Genomic DNA, 19,134 nt, shown 5'->3' on the forward strand with positions numbered 1-19,134 from the left:
CCAGCAATTGCCACAGCATGCATAAGACCTTTGCAATCTCAAACAAAACAAAACCACAGCATGAGGACTGGAAGTGGGCGTGATATCTCATCCCTAGCTCCTGGGAGAGGGAGAGTCAGTTCTCTTTAACGGTGTAAGACCACCACATACAGGGCAGGCCCACATCCAAGAGTGGTTGGGCAAGACAAATCGGACTCAACAGGTTAAAAAAAATGAACATGAGAGTGAGTGGGTAAGGAGGTGAAGGTTAATCTGGAATGAGTCGGGGTGTGTGTGAAATTATCAAAATACGTTGTATGAAACTCTCAAAGGATAATAATATTATTATTAAAAAAGAATACACTTTGGATATGGACAAATGTTTCTTTCTGCATTGCTTGAGATGATTATATGGTTTTATTTCTAATCTGTTGATTTGTATTGTACTCATCCATTCTCAAATGTTAAGCTGCTTTCATATGCTTGGGGTAAGCCCCAATTAGCCATAGTGGATTATCCTTTTGCATATTATTAGATTTGTTAAAAATTGTTTCCAGTGCTTGCCTCTAGCTTCCTTCTTCTTTAGGCAATTATCATTTAGTTATTTAGCTAGTATAGGTGCATGGAGGTCAGAGGACAATTTGTAGAAGTCAGTTCTCTCCTTCCGCCATGCGGGTCTCGGATACTGAAGCCTGGTCACCGGGCTTGGAGCCATGTGCCTCTACCCACAAAGCCACCCTGTGGGCCGTGCTTTCTTTTCTTCTGAAGCCTATGCGCTACTTAGATATCAGTACAGTGTTCTTGTCATGGCGAGCGTGGAGGAATGTTCCTTCTTACTCAGTTTTACTTAACAGGGTAGGTCAAATTAGAATGGTGTTCTCTCAAAGTATCTGGTACACATAACCATCGAATATGGATTTTTCTTTCTTTTGCCTACAAGTTCAAGTTTTAGAGTGATATGAAGCTATTTATCTGCTTCTTCTTGGATAAGCTTTGTTAGTTTGTAACTTTCCAGAAATCCATTCCATCCATGTCAAATTATTATTATTATTTTTTTTTTTTGGTTTTTATGAGACGGGGTTTCTCTGTATTGTTTTGGAGGTTATCGGTCCAGCCTGGCCTGGAACTCACAGAGATCTGCCTGCCTCTGCCTCCCGAGTGCTGGGATTAAAGGCGTGCGCCACCACTACCCAGCCCCATGTCAAATTATTGGCATAAAATCACTCACAGTATTAAATTCAAAATAATTCAAAATACATTGACATTTATGTTTTAAGTGAGACTTTTTGTACCTCAAATCTGCCACAAATAAACTTTTTTAAAAGGAAGGGGGGGGAAAGGGGTGGAGGAACTAAGGGAAGATGCTATGAGACCAATTCAGTTTTTGAAAATTAAGTTACTCATCCCTAAGTCTGCCCTCAATGCTGACACCAATAGGAAACTCGAGGAGCCCCTCAATTGGCTTCAGATTTCTGGGAGATCTCACAGAACCCCTGGATACAGTTTCTTACGAGGGAAAGAAACACTAAAATCAGCCAGAAGAAAGGCGCCATGAGGCAGGGCTTAGAGCAGCGGTTCTCACCCTTCCTAATGCCGCCACCCTTTAATACAGTTCCTCGTGCTGTGCTGACCCCCAGCCACATTATTTTGTTGCTACTTCATAACTGTAATTTTGCTGCTGTTATGAATCATAATGTAAATATCTGATATGTCGTGACCCACACATTGAGAACCACTGGTTTAGAGGCACTCGAGACGCATAGGTTCTAGGACTCCCTTCCCCTGGAGCCTGCCTGTGGTTCCATTCCTGCATCTGCAACAGTAAGCATGGCTATAGTCAACCAGGGAATCAGCTAACTTCCCTGGCCAGAGTTTCCAAATGAAGCTTCATTCCATAGACAGGTTTAATTGATTGACCTGTCTTTAGTCCCCAGACCCTCTCGGTATGACCCCAAGCCTCCACATTGTTGGTTTTTCTGACATGGCCACCCTTGGACTGGCAGGTGTGGCCAGACTCACCTTAAAGACACCCTTATGAGGTATGACATAGGCCACCTTCTAGAAGACAAGGCCAGAATTGTTTTGGCAAGGTCAGTTTTTTTTCTAGCTACAGTTTTAATGATAAACTGACTTTATTATATCACTTGGGACATGTTATCAATCTGCTTGAAGGATTTGAAAAAAAACACCAGAGCAGAGGACAAAGTGCATTTACTCCAAATGCACTGAAGTCCCAGAGACTCTGCCAAGCGCCATCTTCAGGTACCTAGCCAAGACATTAGGTACATCCCCAAGGTTTCTGATGAAGGCCAAAAATCACACCCAGGAACTAATACTAGCAAACAAAGGCACATGGTTCCCTTCACAGCTGTGTGATGTGGTCCATGTGAGCTCTGATGATAGCAGCAGCCTCTTAGGAAAGCATTCACTCTGGCCTATATCCCAAAGCATGTGCTATGAAATTAGGAGAGATCAGATGCATTTTCCTTTACTCACTAGCGTTCAAGACCTTAACAGAAACAGACTGTTTTTAAATGCTTGGACTTGACAGCAGAGGTGTAAACAATATCCCATTGATTCCTTTTGTAATTATTCTTCCACAGCTGTGTGTACAGTGTCTACCCTGTCCATGGTAAATTAACAGGTATAAAAGAGTCATAAATAGTATGTGTCATATGGCCTGGGTTCCAGCTCAAGGTTACTGATGATTGGATAAAACCCTCTGTTAGTGTGTAAGATACTTGAACTTTTCCCTGGCTGGCTGTGCTGTGAGCTTGATGTTACAGATGCAGTTGGCACCAGAGGTGGGGTAGGCAGTGCTCCTAAACCCTGCCTCGGGTGGCTCTCCTGGCTGATTTTAATATTCCTCTTCCTTGTAACACTCCACTTCTCTCTGGTATGAGCAGGTACAGAGAGAGCTGGAACATCCCAGAATGTTCTGATTCCCACCATAGTCAACCAGAATGTCAAAATCTAAATCCAAGTAGGCTTCTCAAGGGCTACGGAGACTCTTCTCAGACTGAGGGGAAAGAGAGCTCTTGTGGCCCAATGTCCCCCAGAAATACAGACCACTTCCTGGGTTACTGGTATAGATTACTTGAATGTAAGTTCTCCAAAGGGAGGGACTTCTGTAATGGCTCGGCACATAATTAGTACTCAATAAAAACTGTTCAAGTAAATGAACGCAGGGATGAGCCACTCTGTCCAGCCAATGGATTTGGAGCACATCATGGAAAAACACAACGCCGGGCTAAGTATCTGACAATGCTATGCTGGGTGTGTCCTGGCTAACGGGAGAAAGAAGTTACGTTTAATACCTCAAGTAGAAATCTGTCTCTCTGGTCATGAATAAACTCTTGCAAAGTCCTCTTTCTGTCTGCTCCTGCAGAGAACATTGAAACAGACGAAGGTTTAGTTTGCTACTGCACAGAGCAAGAGCTGCCACGTGATCATACACGTTGTGTATGGAGACTAAGCAAAAGAGCATTGCTTTCCAATGACGTCTCCCTGGCACTCAAGCTGCCCCAGTAGGAGCTACCACTTATTTTGCATCTTTGAATAGATCAGGAAGCTTTTTTTTAAAGGATTTTAAATATGTTATCTGATCATGAATTAATTAATTATTATCTCATCCCCTTTGTGTGCTAAAGCTTAGGGATGCCAAAATGCTTGCCCAAGAAGTGAGAGAGATGGGCAGAGCCCCCACAAGCCACTGCGCTAAAGCTTTTTAAAATATGGGATTCTTTGAGAATTCCATATACAACTATTATATTTTGATCATGGTCACCTTCACACTTCCCCCTCGATTCTCCCAGATCTACCCCTGCCTCTTCACCCATTCCAACTTTGTGCCCTCATGAAAAAAAAAAACCTTTAAAAATCAACTCATTGAGTCCAATCTGTGCTGCCCACATACTCATGAGTGTGGGCCCTCCACGGAAGCACAGCTGATCTAGGAAGAGGCTTACAGAAAACTCACCTGTAGGAGAAACTGCTGGTCAACCTACCCAAGCCACAGTCGTCCTGCCCAAACCAGCCCACATGAGCATGCGCGGCAGGCGCTTCTCCCTGAGCCAAGCCTGCCACTACACCCAGAGACTGCTGACACAGAGACACCTGACCAGAGGCAGCAGTGAGGAAAGGACAACGCTGCAGAGTCAGCCGCCCGAGTCAATGGGACCTTGGGAGGGGGTATAAAGGTAGGCCTAACTTCCGTAATAAACAAGTCGACTACCAGTGTCTTTGTAGTTGGTGCTATGTCTTTTCATCCACTTCCCCAAGGGGTGTCCGAGCACCCACCCTCCCTAAGAAGTTACCATCTGCGGATTGCTTCTCAGGAGATCTTCCTACCTCCATGCTAGAATGTTGGCGGGTTTGATCTTGTATAGGTCTTGTGGAGGAGACCATAGTTGCTGTGTGTTCATGGGTGTGGTGACCCCAGCATATCTAGAAGACATATCTCTGACCTCAGGCTCTTACAGTGTTTTTGTTCCATTTTTCTGCAATGGTCTCTGAGCCTTTAAGGGGACCAAATGTGATATAGAGTTCTGTTTGTGTTTGTAGACTGACCCAGATCCTAATGTCCTCAGGCCACATGTCTTTGGCGATCACAAGCCAAAATTGCAACCAAAGTGAAAAAGATGACCAGTTTTACCCTTCAGAAAACTGAATAGGAATTCTAAGAACACTCAAATTTTCTTCGTTTTGGAAAATGCTACATTTCCACGTTAGCTTTGTGTGAAAGCCAACAGAATGTGGCATAGAATAAAGTCTCTCTCTAACCATGTAAATAGAAAAATACTTCCTAAATAAGCAGTGGGTCTGAGTTGCACCGGTAGGCTATGTCTCCCCAAAGATGCACTGGTTTCCACTTCTAACTAGCTGGGAAAGATGAGTGAATCCATTCCCTCTCCATGCCTGTTTCCTCATCTGTGTGAAGACTGTTCTCCTACCCTCAACTCATGGCCATCACCATGATCTGGTCATGAAACAGGCATGGAGCTACGTGGCTTCCAAGAAGCTTCGAGAGCCCTTAGCTGCAGCCCCTGCAGTGTCCTAGACAGGGCCCGTTCCTTCAGCAGGGACTCAAAGGGCAAACGACTGAAAATGAAACCTCTGGGATTGGAAGCCACTGGAATTTCCATGTGGCTTATTGTGAAAGCGTAAGGTAGCCCAGGTAGGAATATCCCTCTCTTGCACAACGGTGTTGGGAAAAGGAAATGAGGCCATAGAACATAAAACACACAGGAGTTTCTTAATAACTGCTAGCTGCTATTACTCAAACAACACACTTGGAACGAATAATTTCATTTTATGATCAGTCATAAAGGCAACAAAAATTTATATAGTCATTAACAAATAGTCATTGGGAGGTAACCAAAGGGAGTCGGGCAGGCTTTGACTTGAATTCTGCATTTGCTTAGAGATTTTGGGTGACTCAACCTCACTGAGCCATTTCCATTTGCAAAGAGGAGGCAAAAACATCTAGCAGCGTTTTGTTGCAAATCAAATGCAGCATGCCCAAGAAACTATCACTTAGAGACAGCTATCTTTTTTAATACTTTAAAAACTGCACCATCTTGAAATCACTGATATTCATAACAGTGTAGCCCAACGTTCAGTCGCTTCAACATCATTGATATTTTGTCTGTCTTGCCTCTTGATATTGCTCCTTTTCCTCCACTAGAATATTTTGGTAAAAAAAAATCTTTTAACTATTTCATCCCTAAGAGCGTTAGTGTGTAACCTTACCAGAGAGTTTAGAAAATAATGCTCCTACCATTCTTAACCCAGATAAACTGACAATTCCACAACACTGCCTCATATTCAGCCTGGGCTGCATTTTCCCAGTTGTCTTAAAAACATAGATCCTAACAATTATAATCTAAACTCAGATCAGCTTGGCCATGTGATAGAGATTCATCTCTTCATATCCCAGCCACCCCCAAATTTCTCCCACTATTTGATCCCCAACCCCCACCATTCATCTGTTCAGGAAGCCAACCCAATTTCCCTGTAGGATTTCCCACAAATAGGGTCTGGCACACTACACCTTGATAATGTTTCACGTGGCCCTCGATACCTCATCTTTACTTGATTAGATTCAAGTTCAATTGATTTTCTCTCTTTCTCTTCCTCATCTCTCTTTCTGTCTCTTCATCTTTCTTTGTGTGCGTGTGTGTATGCATGTGTGTGCATGCATGCATGTTCACACATGTGCGTGTGTGCGTGTGTGTGTGTGTGTGTGTGTGTGTATTTTCCTCTGCCTTCATGCAGAGGCTAGAGGAGGACACTGGGTGCCCTGCCTAGCATTTTTTGAATTATTCCCATGCTCCCCATCATGATGACAATGGACTGAACCTCTAAATTTACGGTAATCGAGCCACCACAATGAAATGTTTTCTTTATAAGAGTTGCCCTGGTCATGGTGTCTCTTCACAGCAATGCAACTCCTAACTAAGACACAGGATTGTTGCACTCAGCTTGTTTGCACATTCTGTGACATTTTGACATGTCACTTATCACTTTAAATGTTCTTGATGGCCCAAGACTCGAAATGGAGGCACGAGATGGAACCTAGGTATCTCCAAGATCTGGTGTTGTGGCCACACCCTCACTATTGCCTGCCTTCACCTGTTGTTCATTTACATATGCGTCTCCAAGATGCCTGCTGCTTCTTATTTAAAGATGTATTTGGGGCCTGGAAAGTTGGCTAAGGAATTAAGAGCATTTGTTGTTTCTGCAGAGGATCCAGGCTCAATTTCCAGCACCCCCACAATTGACTGTTAACCCCAACCCCAGGGGATCTTACACCCTCTTACACACAGACAAAACACACACACACACACACACAAATAACAGAATAAGCAAAACTAAAAACTAGGTGTTTTTAAAAGATTGATTTTTTTTTTTTTTTTTTTTTTTTTTTTGCTACAGGGTTTCTCTGTATTGCCTTGGAGCCTATCCTGGAACTCGCTCTGTAAACCAGGCTGGCCTCGAACTCACAGAGATCTATCTGCCTCTGCCTCCTGAGTGCTGGGATTAAAGGCATGCGCCACCAATGCCTGGCATGTGTTTTAAAAGATTTATTTGTTTTTATTTTGTGTGTAAAGTGTTTATCCCCGTGCATGTAGGTCTGTGCACAATATACTTTCCAGGTTCCCGAAGCATCCAGAAGAGGGTGCCTGATCCCCTGGAACTGGAGTTACAGACAGTTGTGAGCCTCCATGCGGGTTCTAAGAACAGACCCTGAGTCCTCTGGAAGAGCAGCTAGTGCGCTTACCTGCTGAGCTATCTAGACAGCTCTTCTTTCTCTTAATATTTATGTATTTGTTTGTATGTGTGTGAATATTTGGCCTGAATTCATGTAAGTGCACTTGCCTGGTGCAAGAGGAAGTCAGAAGAGGGAACTCCATCCATTCAAACTGGAGTCGTAGCATGGTGAGACACTGTGTGGGTACTGGGAGCCGAACCCCAGTCCTCCACAACAGTCACAAGTGCTCTTGATTGCTAAGCCTCTCCGCAGCCTCCTGACCTGCTTTCTCTACAGGAGCTGATAAACTCAATGTCCCTTTCCTCAGTAGCCACTCTGGGCTGCATGGTTTGGGCAAGTTCCCCTGCAGCTACTGGGCAGCAATACAGATTTTCTTTTTGGCTTTAAGAATGTCTGTGTTGGGGCTGGAGAGATGGCTCAGCAGTTAAGAGCACTGCCTGCTCTTTCAAAGGTCCTGAGTTAAATTCCCAGCAACCACATGGTTGCTCACAACCATCTATAATGAGATCTGGTGCCCTCTTCTGGCCTATAACCATACATGCAGGCAGAACACTGTATACACAATAAATAAATAAATCTTTAAAGATAAATGTCTGTGTTAACTGGTCAGGGGTGGCATATACCTTTAATCCCAGCAGAGGGAGATGGATCTCTGAGTTCGAGGCCAGCCAGAGTGAGTTTCAAGACATCCAGGGCTACACAGAGGAAGCCACCCCCCAAAAGAGTGTCTGCATTGTGGTCTCTGGCTATTTTAGCCAGCAAAGATTCTGTCTCTCTCACCACCAGAAAATCTCCCCAAACCTATGATGAATAGCAAATATCAAAAACAACAATTTAAAACTACGAGTAACGCTGACTTACCTTCTGTCAGCCTGAGAATAAGAGTGGGGTCTAGCCCCAAACTTTCGTAGGAGCCGCCGCCTGCTTCAGCAAAAAAAGCCAGCTGGCCGAGGTGTGAGCGACTCTTCATGCGAGATGAAAATGTCGTCTTTTGGTAGATTTTCATGTTGCGGCTCATGAGTCTTTCCTGCGCAAAAGGAGTTTGAATACACCAGAGTCACATATTGTTGTAACGGTGACCATATGTCAACAGCAAAGACCTTTGGCCTTAGGCAGCTTGGGAACACACCCCGAAAGCAATGTACACAGCAACCCTTTCCTTGTTATATGGAGAAAGAAAGAACATGCTTTAATGGTTGAGCCTTTAGTAAACTACCCCAGAGACAGGAAAATGTCTTTCCAGGGAAATCACAAAGACTGGCTTGCTGGGACTGAAAACTTAAGAGGAGATGGTCCTTCCCAGAAGGTAGTGGAACCCAACCCTTTGGATTTCTTTCAGCTTCTCTCAGTTTAATATTCTATTATGTTCAACAAAGGCTCACCAACACCTGGAGAAAAAATAGCCCCCAGAAAGATATAGTCTTTCCATATATATTACTCATTATACTAGGGCCAGGACAGCCCTTTAATAGGTACCTTTGGGAAGAAAAACTGAGTCTCAGGCCGCTGCTGATCTAACTTTGTTTCAAATTACTCTAAAAACAATCCTCCTCGCCTCTCTACCCTTCCTTGCTTCTCTCTCACCAAAGCACATACAGACTTGTTTACCCATATCAGTTTTGACAGCTTTGGGATTGCTCTTAAGGACTCAACTTCTGTCACCACGGTGAATTCTGTTTCTCCCTTCATCGTTTCCGTTCCCATCAGTGGGGCAGATGCTCTGTCTCCTTTACACATCTCTGAGTCTATGACCTGTCTGTCAGTTCTGTGGGGAGATGCGTTTTTCTTTTGTACTTGGCCAATGATGCATGGCATGCCACCTGTGTGAGCTAGTCCCAATTTCACAAATGTAGCAATATGAAAACTGTAGGTGTCCGACAACATCAAGTAGGGCTGACCATACCTGTCACACTGACTGGTGATGGTGTAGCTGCTTCCCCCCACTAGGTGGCGATCTCTGAAGGTCCATGCTTAGCCCTGTCCTCTGCAAGCAGTCTTCTCAGAATGGTGCAACCAACCACAGGCCAACATCACGTCTTTTTTTTTTTTTCTTTTTCTTTTCTTTTCTTTTTTTTTTTCTTTCTGATACAGGGTTTCTCTGTTCTGGCTGTCCTGGAACTCACTTTGTAGACCAGGCTGGTCTCCAACCCACTGAGATCTGCCTGCCCCTGCCCCCAGAGTGCTGGGATTAAAGACATGTGCTGCCACTAACCGGCTTGTTTGTTTGTTTGTTTTTGCTTTTTAAGACAAGTTTTCTTGGTGTAACAGTTCTGGCTGTCCCATAACTCACTTTGTAGACCAACCTGGATTTCAACTCACAGAGATCCTCCTCCTTCTGCCTCCTGAACGCTATGATTAAAGACATGTGTCACCCAGCCTGACCCCAACACCATGTCTTAACTCATATAAACTGGTAAGAACTATGACTAAAAGCACAAGATTGTAACCTTTTTGGGACTTTGATCTTAGTTAACAAAACAAAATAAAACAAAACAAAAAACCCTTACCTTTTTCTTTGCAGCCATTTCATTTTCCTTGAAAAGGAAGAGATCTTTGAAAAAGATCTTGTAGGGTCGTTCCTGTTTGATTGCGTCATCATTTATTCTGTCTGGAAGGAGAGAGGGAAAAGAAAGAATGGAGTAAGGAGGGAGGGAAGGAGCTGTTAGTTCACTTAATAAGGAACTAGGCTTAGTAAGTCTCTCCCCAGCTGGAGCAGAGAAAAGGGACGCAGGGGTTTCTGAGAAGGCAGGATGCAAGCGCATCTTACCCGCCAGTTAAGCTGGAACTATAGGTCCTGGGTCTCCTGGGTCTCCTGCCATCATCTATGGCACAGGTTCAGGGCTCAGTGCCCCAGGAAACCTGAACCACCGATAGCTAAGGAGTCTTTAGTAGAACAATGAGACCACTCTGGGAGATGTGGAGATGACACTGGACCCCCCAGCCACCAGCGGGATGTGATGTGGTGTAGCCATTTTGGGACACATCTTCCACCAATCCACAGAGGCAGGGGCATCCGCCAATCCAATCCACAGAGGACAGAGGCAGGGGCATCCACCAATCCACAGAGGGCCTAAGCAGGACAACGGCGGTGGAGGAGGGAGAAATATCTACCCCGCTGCGCCCCCCTCTGCCTCCCTCCTGTGTACGCACGCGCGCGCACACACACACACAGAGTGTCTCGCTGTTAGACCTGGTTCATTTCACCTCTCATCTCCATGCATGCTTGACACATTGGGGCTGATGCTGTCAGCCTGCCTGGGCTCCAGCCTTCACCCTGGACTGGGCTCTACCACCACTGGGCCTCGGGCTTGCAGTGCTCTCATGGTCACCGGAGCCCCTTTCTCATAGCAAAGTGCCTTCCCACTGGGGCTGTATTCGGATCTAAGAACACAACCTTGCCTGAGCCCATCCTGTGTCCCTTACAACAGAACAAAGATGGATCACAGATATCCAATGGGGCCACTGATATTCTCGAAGGGAAGTCATTGGCAGGCTAGACAGCCACTCACACTCTCCTCCCCTCTAGTCTCCTATAAGGACACTAGTTGTATTTACTTGGGGGGGTGTTTTGATTTTTAAGACAGCCTCACTATGTAGCCTTTGGCTGTCTTGGAACTCGCCATGTAGACCAGGCTGGTCTCAAACTCATAGAGATATGCCTGCCTCTGCCTCCCAAGTGCAGGGTTAAAGGAGTACGCCACAGCAAATGGCCTTTGAGATGGACCATAAATCCATGATCCTTTCTCTCATTTCTTTTTATTTTCCTTTCCTTTTCTTTTTGAAAATATGTTCCTATTTTCAGGTTCTGGGTAGACTGATCTTTGGTGGTAAAATTAATATTGCACCCCAAATAACACCTTACACCCATAGTGTATACTAGAATCCACCCTTAGCCTCTTGCCCAGTCCTTCTGCAGGCTATAGAGCCATGTGAACCTTGGGCCCAAGATCTACAGCTTGTCACTTGGGCATCTGAGGCATTAGCTGCACCCAAGCTCAGCTGTATTTTCTTCCAGGCTGCTCTGAAGATCCACATCTGAGTTAAGAAGCCATCTTTCAGTGCTTGGCTATTTGTGTCCTGTGGAGGCTGTGACAGCACTGCAAACTTCCTTGGCTGGCTGGAAATTCTAAAGATGGGGAGTCTAAAATGAGTCTCTTAACAATGAGCGTGTATCTCAGAGGGCTCTAGGTAGAAACTGTTTATTTCTTCTGCTGCTAGAGAACGCCTGCACGCCCTGGCTGATAGCCCCTTCATCCATCCTCAGATTCCACCATCACACTGCCTTCCCTGTCTACCACACACCTGCCTCCCTCGTGAGCAGACTTTCGGGTGATCCCAGGCCCACTCAGTAATCCAGAATATTCTTCCCAAGCCAAGCTCCTTTGTCACATTTTAAAAGTATATTTTTTAAATCAAGTAAAGTGACATATGCACAGATTACAAGGAATATAATATACATATATTTGGGGACTACTAGCCTGTCTGTGACACACAGACTCATTCCCTTCTTAGCTTTGCCCCTTTCTGCTTACCTGGTTCTAATTCATTCATTCATTCATTCATTCATTCATTCATTCGATAAATACCCACGAAGGGTCTCTTCTGTGCACCAGGCAAAGAACAAAACGAAGACTCTGCCCTCATACTGAGTTGAAGTGGTAGACATGGGAGGACAGATAGTGAAAATAACCATAACAAGCAAGTGATTTTATAACACAAGCGACAGGGTCCAGGGCAAGCAACTTTGAGTGGCGGGACGGATCCACTGCTCAAGTGGCAGATCTGAGGAAGAACAGTTCTGTGGTACCAGTCAGCACAAAGGTCCTGAGGCAGGAGGAGGCCATGGTGGGGGAGGGGGTGCAAGGGAAGACAGAGGCAGGTCAGTTAGTGTCCTGCATGCCCTGGCTCAGCAAGACAGATTGCTAGTGAATTTGCTGATGTGGTTTCAAGTCTTTGCATGTGAATGAGAAGTAACTAGGAGCAGGAGAATTACAGTTGGGGAGGGGGTGAGCAGAGCTGGGGGGAAGTAGTTCGTGGGCTCTGGGCATATTTTAAAGGGAGAGCCAACAGAATTTCAAAATGGACTGCTTATGGAGCATTTCCCAGAAGCATCCACACTCCTTCCTTTTTTTTCTGTTTTTTTTTTAACTCATTTTGCATACCAACCACAGGTCCCCCTCCCTCTCCTCCTCCTGCACTCCCCCCCCATCCCCATTTACTCCTCAGAGAAGGTAAGGCCTCCCACGGGGCATCAACTAAGCCTGGCATACATATCAAGTACCCAGTCCCTCCCCACCGCATCGAGGCAGAACAAGGTATCCCACTATAGGGAATGGGTTCCAAAAAGTCAGTTTGTGCACCAGGGATAAATCCTGGTCCCACTCAGCACCTCTGGAAGAGCAGCCAGTGCTCTTAACCGTTGAGTTATCTCTCCAGCCCCTCCTTTCTCAGATCACCTCCCTGCCCTGTCTCTCTTTCCTTCTCTCCTCTCCCTCTCTCAGGGAGTAGAATCACATTGAAGCTGATGGTTTCTCCTTCTGTCACTGTAGTCAAGCTTGATAATTCTATCAGTTCCAGCGAGGAGCATGTCTAGAGAGTGCCCAGGACCCGTGCTAGGTATTAAATCTTTGTCAAAATTGGAGGTGAGAACCAAATGATTCTTTCTGTCAGGGCACTGGAACTCCCGGTCTATCGTCAAGTGGGAGGATGAGGGGAGGAGATAGCAGAGGGAAGAAGGCAGGTTCCCACAGAGTCCAGGCAACTAGTTAGCCACACACACACACACTGGGCCACTAGTTAGCCACACACCTAAGTCACTAGTTAGCTATAGAGGACAGGCAGTGGTGGCCACACCTTTAATCCCAGCACTCGGGAGACAGAGGCAGAGGGATCTGTGAGTTCAGGGCCACACTGGGCTACATGAGAGTGAAACAGTCTAAAAGAGAAACAGAGCTCACGCCTTTGATCCCAGCCCTTGGGACGGCGTGCCTTTAATCCCAACACTAGGGAGGAATATAAGACAGGAGCAGTCTGAGGTTTGCTGAAGAGCATTGCAGCCTGAAGATTCATGAAGCCAGGATCGCCCCTGTTAGTCTGAGGTAGAGGTAAGAGCTGTGGCTGGCTACCTTGCTTTTCTGTTCTTCAGCTTTAACCCCAATATCTGTGTCTGGGTGTTTTATTATTCATGCTACAGGACAGTAACTGGGTTAACAGCTAACTGTGACAAGCTAACACACTCTGACTAATCAGACCTTCTCAGCAACACCCTTTCCTTTTCTTTCTTATGCTGGCATGTTGCTTTCTCCCTTACCCCCTAGTCACCACAGAGCCTAATCATACAGGCAAATAGCAAGGACACATTGGCTGATTGATTTTTACCTCCAGAACTCATTGCTGTCTTCAAAAATTGGGATGACATTTTGGCTCCTGGTCCTGTTCAAAGAGAATAAATACACCTTTTAAAAATCCCATAGATGCAAGTGGATAGACTAGACATAAAATATAGACCCATAATAAAAAGTGTAAACAGTCTGCATATAGGGGCTGGAGGCGCGACTCATCCATTGAGAGGCTGAACTGCTCCTTTGGAGGGATTGACTTGGGATCCCAGCATCCATGTTGGGCGGCTTACAACTGCCTGTAACTCCAGTTCTGCAGGCACCAGCACCCTTTTCTGGTCTCTTTAGGCATCTTCATTCACATGCACAGACACAGACACAGACACACACACACACACACACAGAGACAATTAAAAACCAAAATATTGTGACATTTTAGTTGTGAGTCTATTCTTTAATGACTGATCCATCTCTCCAACCTGAAAAAACACGATAAATTCTTTAAGAAACAAAACAAAACAAATAATCCTGTATATATTGCATAAACGTGGCTAAATTGGGCTATCAGTGGCTTTCCAGCAACTTTCCTGCATTTTAAGACTATGACCTCACAAACTCCTGCACCCAGCAATTCCAATTCTAGGAACTTATACCCCACGAAATAATCAGCCCCAAGAGCAAAAATAAAAAATAAATAAAATAAAAAACTGTATGTGCTATACTGTTTGCTTGGTGCCATTTAATAACTTGGGAACTGACTGAGTGGCTGTGGCATGCCATATACTAAACTGCCACATGGCTGTTACCATGATGCTGGGGTCACTCTTTACCTGGTGTCCACTTATTGTAATGAAAAAAAAAATAAGGCAATGAGATGACTCAGAAGGTAAAGGCGCTTCCAAGAAAGCCTGATGACTAGAGTTGGAATCCCAGGGACTATATGACAGACAAAAGACAGCTTGGTCCCACAGGATGTCCTCTGACCTCCACACATGCAAAAATCAATCAATCAAACATTAGTCAATCAGTCAACCAATCAATACACTCCCAAGGTGTAGGGATGGCGTGGGTGGAGAAAACTGCGTGTGAAGCCTGGGTTTCCGGATTCTGGTAAGTCAGTACCTGCAGAAATGGGTTTGCCCCTGCTCCTTCCACTCCAGGCAGGCTTGTGGTAAGGCCTGGTAGATGTTGTAATTTAAGAAAAGCAGAGCATGAGAGACAGGGTTCAAGCAGAAGGCTTTTTATTAGGGAAAGGGATCATAAAAAGGAGAAAAGGGAGGATGGAGACCAGCCTCCAGGAAATAGGAGCAGCAGGAGAGAGGAGAGGGGCGAGAAGGGGAGAAAGAGAGGAAGGAGAGGGAGACAGAGAAGGATGGGAGGTGGGCAGGGCCCTTTTAAAGAGGAACGTACTGAATGTGCACAGGTGGTGCTCTAAATGGCTGCAGCTGAGGGTGTGTCCTGTCAGAACCCCAAGGGCAGGCCTGATGCCTGAACACTAACAGTGGGAGGTACTTACTTCAGCTGTAAAAGAATTGCCAAACAATAAAATAATTTTTAAAAAGTGAAAACAAAAAAAATCTTGAGAAAATAACTCAGTTGTGAAGATAAATATCATGCTAATGATTTTTTAAAATTCCGCATGAATACAGGAAAATTGATGACAAATGCTACAGTCTTTGGAAGTCCTTCCTTGTGCCTGTCCTTCCTTGGGGATTTATCTCCTGAATGACTAAGGAGGCCTGAGAAAGAACAAAGGGAGGCGGGAGAGAGCCAGCTAGCTCTAACCAGGAAGAGGCAATGTCCCGTGTAAAAGAAATCACCACAGTGGCTAAGCCAAAGTTCTGTGCCAAGAAAACTGACTGCACTGGGAAGCAAGTGCTTGGAAACACTTGTCTTTAGTTCATATCCAACTTGCAATGCGGTGGCTCTCAACCTGTGGGTCACGATCTCTTTCTGGGGGTAGTCAAAGGACTCTTTCACAGGGGTCACCTAAGACATCAGAAAACATGATTCAGAACAGTAGCAAAATTGCAGTTATGAAGCAGCAATGAAAGCAATTGTATGGTTGGGGGGGGTCACCACAACACGAGGAACTGTATTAAGGGATCGATTCATTAGGAAGGTTAAAAAACCACTGTTCTAAAGAACCACTGAAAAACACCAAGAGCTCAGAAACACTGCAGCCTACAGCTGTGGAGTGTGACCAGGAGCCACCGTTTTTTAAGAAGTGCAGATTCTCTACTTTTAGGACTCCTGGGAAGTCATGGGTCTACTCATAGAGTTCTGGGCTCATTTTAAATACAGCTAGCCAGAACACTCATCACCAGACACTCACTGCTGGAAGCAGTTTGTTTCCAGTTTTCCTAACCTTGTGCCTACAGCTCAGTGAGAATGAGTTTTCAGATCCCCTAAGTGGAGATTTTATACACATATAAGACCACACACACACACACACACACACACACACACACACACACACACACACACACACACTGTGTCTCCCACATCCATGTCATTCTCCCTGACCCAATGCCTTTTCGTTTTTTCCCCACCCACCTTGGACAAACACTAGGAGGAAAAGCTGTGAGCTGTGGCCTTGGGTGGTGTGGATATATCTGAGCCAGCAGTTTGTTGTTTACCCAGAAGCCAGGAACCCCTGAGTCCTTGGCCTCCTCTCGGGCCTGCCTCTTTTAACTAGGTCAGAGCTGCAGCAGAAGGATGAGGAAATGCCTGGCAGCTTGATGGCGAGGGCCCTGCCACCGTCAGGCTTGCTGCTTTCCTGAGGACTTCTCTGTGGGCGTTTCTGAGAGGCATTACTAAAGGTCAAGGGTCGAGTGGAAGGAAGGCTAGCAGAAGGGAGTCCCCATGTGACTCGGGGGGTGAGAGTGCAGCTTTGTAAAGAGACTGCTATGGAGCCGCTGCTTAGCACTGAGATTTTTTGGCACTTTAAAATAGTTTTAAATGGTGTGAGTGTATGTGTGTGCATGCATGTGTGTTGCTGTGTGTGTGTGTGTGTGTGTGTGTGTGTGTGTCCTCCCATGAGTGCAGTGTCTGTAGAGGGTATGTGATGGCTATTCCTGGATAGAGGGCACACGTGTGATGGGGATCTTGAGAAAGGAAGACAAATTTCCTCCAATAAGGCCACACACACACTCCAACAGAGCCACGCCTCCGAATAGTGCCCCTCCCTATGAGATTATGGGGTTATTGGGGTCAATTGCATTTATACTCCCACAGGGCATCAGATCTCCTAGAGCTGGAGGTACAGGTAGCTGTGAGCAGCCTGATGTGGGTGCTGGGAACTGAACTTGGCTTCTTTAGAACAGTGAGGACCTTAACACCTGAGTCTCGCCAATGCTCAGGTTTTTTCTTCTTAAGCTAAAAACCCTCTCAGGCGATGCCTCCTTGTATGGTTAATCAGATACTTTCTTTCAAGCCACCCATTGATATAAATAAACACGCATGGAAAAATATAATTTCTTTATGTGCTTCCCAGGAATACACAAACCATAGGCATAGTACAAGGTGTGGTCTGTGAAGCCAGGGGAGAAACTGTTCTATAGCCTGAAGTCTAATCCTTAACTGACAATCAAGGAAAACAGCATTAAAAGAATCACAACTGGAATGGCCACAACTTATTTATACATGAGCGTTGCCCTAGTGACTTACATTTTATCTGAAGGTCAGAAAAATCCACAAAATCCGAACAAGCACACCTATATAAGGCTAAGAAAACTGTGCCTTGGGGAATTTTAAGTAGATTTCCTGAGGTCAGCTCAGAGGAGAAATAACAGAAGTAGAAGCAGGGCCTGCTTGCTGGACCCTAGTTTGAACCCTTCCTTTATATCTGGGATTGCCTAAATCTGCCGGTGTGTGTTTGCCTGCCCCATGTGTCAGGTTGACAGAAACTTTATAATATGAAAACTCACTAATTGTCTATGCATAAGTGACTGTGATTCTGTCCTCTGCTAATTCTTTTTTCCTTCTTCCCCCTTGGCTTCATTTTTTTTTCTTTTTCAGACAATGTCTAACTATGTAGACCAGGCTGGCTTCAAACTCACAGAATTCTACCTACCTCTGCCTTCTGAATACTGGGGCTAAAGATGTGGACCAGCACATCTAGCTAACGTCTCTTCTTCCTTCCTTCCTTCCTTCCTTCCTTCCTTCCTCCCTCCCTCCCTCCCTTCCTTCCTTCTTCCTGCCTTCCTTCCTTTCTTTCTTCCTTCCTTCTTTCCCTTTCTTTTCCGCATCATGGACGATTGTGGTTGTGTTTCTACATTGTGAGTAGCCTTTGGGTCTTTCCTTCACATTGTCTACTTATTTTCTAACTTCTTTCTTTTTGTTTTTCTACCCCATCTCTCTTTTATTACAGACATGGAGTGGAGCTAAAGGATATTTGTTTCTAATCTCTTCATCTAAAGACATTTTTCTGTCTGTTTTATTTTTAAGGTGACCCAAAATTAACCTTTGTGTTCTGTGTTTTTGCAAAATAAGCCTATTTTCATGGGTTATTATTATTTCTGTCATTTTTTTCTTTCTGTTGTAATGTTTGCTGTGCAGGGAAAGTAACATTCCTGTCTTTGTATGAAATGTACCATAGAAAACAAATAAAATAAGGCTGGTGGTATATGCCTTTAATCCCAGTGTGTGTGTGTGTGGGTGTGTGTGTGAGTGAGAGAGAGAGAGAGAGAGAGAGAGAGAGAGAGAGAGAGAGAGAGAGAGAGAGAGAGAGAGGCAGACAGAGACAGAGACAGAGAGGTGGTGGTGGTGGTTAAGACAGTTGGGTCTCTGAGTTAAAGGCTATCCTTGTCTACACAGAGAGCTCCAGGACAGCCAGGGCTACATAGTGTGAGACTTCATCTTAAAAAAAGAAAAAGGGAAAAGCTCCCAAAACATATAATACACGTAACATTTATACAGACTAAGCAGGTTGTATTTATGTATTTAGGAATACTAACACACCTTGTATATGTAACAAAATAAAAGAGGCCATGAATTTGAAAGAGAACAAAGGGGTTACCTGGGAAGTTTGGAAGGAGGAAAGGGAAGGGGGAAATGATCAAATTATAGTCTCAAAATTTTTTTAAATATTAAAAACAAAAACAAAACCGAATCTGAACAAATCCTGGTGCCTGCCAGCCTTTCCTAAACAAACTGGATGCTGTCAACGACCTCGAGTGAAGGTGTAGAGGCTACCAGACTCGCGTGGAGTGGGCATGCTAGATACCTGGATGGAAACCGGTTTTACCTCAGCGACTTTGGATCACAGTTGAGAACTATCCTTCACAAAGGCAGTAAGGACAAACTAAACAGAGGCGCCAAACAAGATCCTGTGTCTCAGCTCATCCTTTCCTGCCCCAGGTCCCCTTCATCTTGGGGACCACCGCCTGGTAGCAGGACCCGAGTCCAGCTGGCCAACCGAACAGTACGCGGCACCCGCGGCCCTGCTTGGAGGCCTCGCGGACTTGCTCCGGCACCCGCAGCCTTCCGCCCGTGCCCCGGCCGCCTCGCGAGCACAGCTCTCCCGCACTCCTCTGTTCCTGA

The 19,134-nt window shown here is 45.2% G+C and overlaps 1 protein-coding gene across 2 annotated transcripts in view; it reads right to left on the reverse strand.

Moving 5' to 3' along the window:
• The window catches only part of Ccdc38 (coiled-coil domain containing 38), a 53,206-nt gene extending 34,165 nt beyond the window's left edge, over nt 1-19,041 (reverse strand). Inside the window, exons 1-5 of one of the 2 annotated variants that reach the window (XM_040755041.1) lie at nt 18,839-19,041; nt 13,631-13,684; nt 9,760-9,860; nt 8,114-8,279; nt 3,297-3,361 (exon numbers count right to left, since the gene is read on the reverse strand). In XM_040755041.1, the coding sequence (XP_040610975.1) occupies nt 3,297-3,361; nt 8,114-8,279; nt 9,760-9,860; nt 13,631-13,670 (372 nt within the window). In that variant the 5' untranslated portion in view covers nt 13,671-13,684; nt 18,839-19,041. Of the gene's footprint in view, nt 1-3,296; nt 3,362-8,113; nt 8,280-9,759; nt 9,861-13,630; nt 13,685-14,712; nt 14,876-18,838 lie in introns of those variants that run through there. The other variant, XM_021225965.2, reaches the window with a different exon arrangement.
• Between the last annotated feature and the right edge of the window lie 93 nt (nt 19,042-19,134).

Source organism: Mesocricetus auratus, unplaced genomic scaffold (genome assembly GCF_017639785.1).
Source record: "Mesocricetus auratus isolate SY011 unplaced genomic scaffold, BCM_Maur_2.0 Super-Scaffold_100011, whole genome shotgun sequence".
Taxonomy (NCBI): Eukaryota; Metazoa; Chordata; class Mammalia; order Rodentia; family Cricetidae; genus Mesocricetus; species Mesocricetus auratus.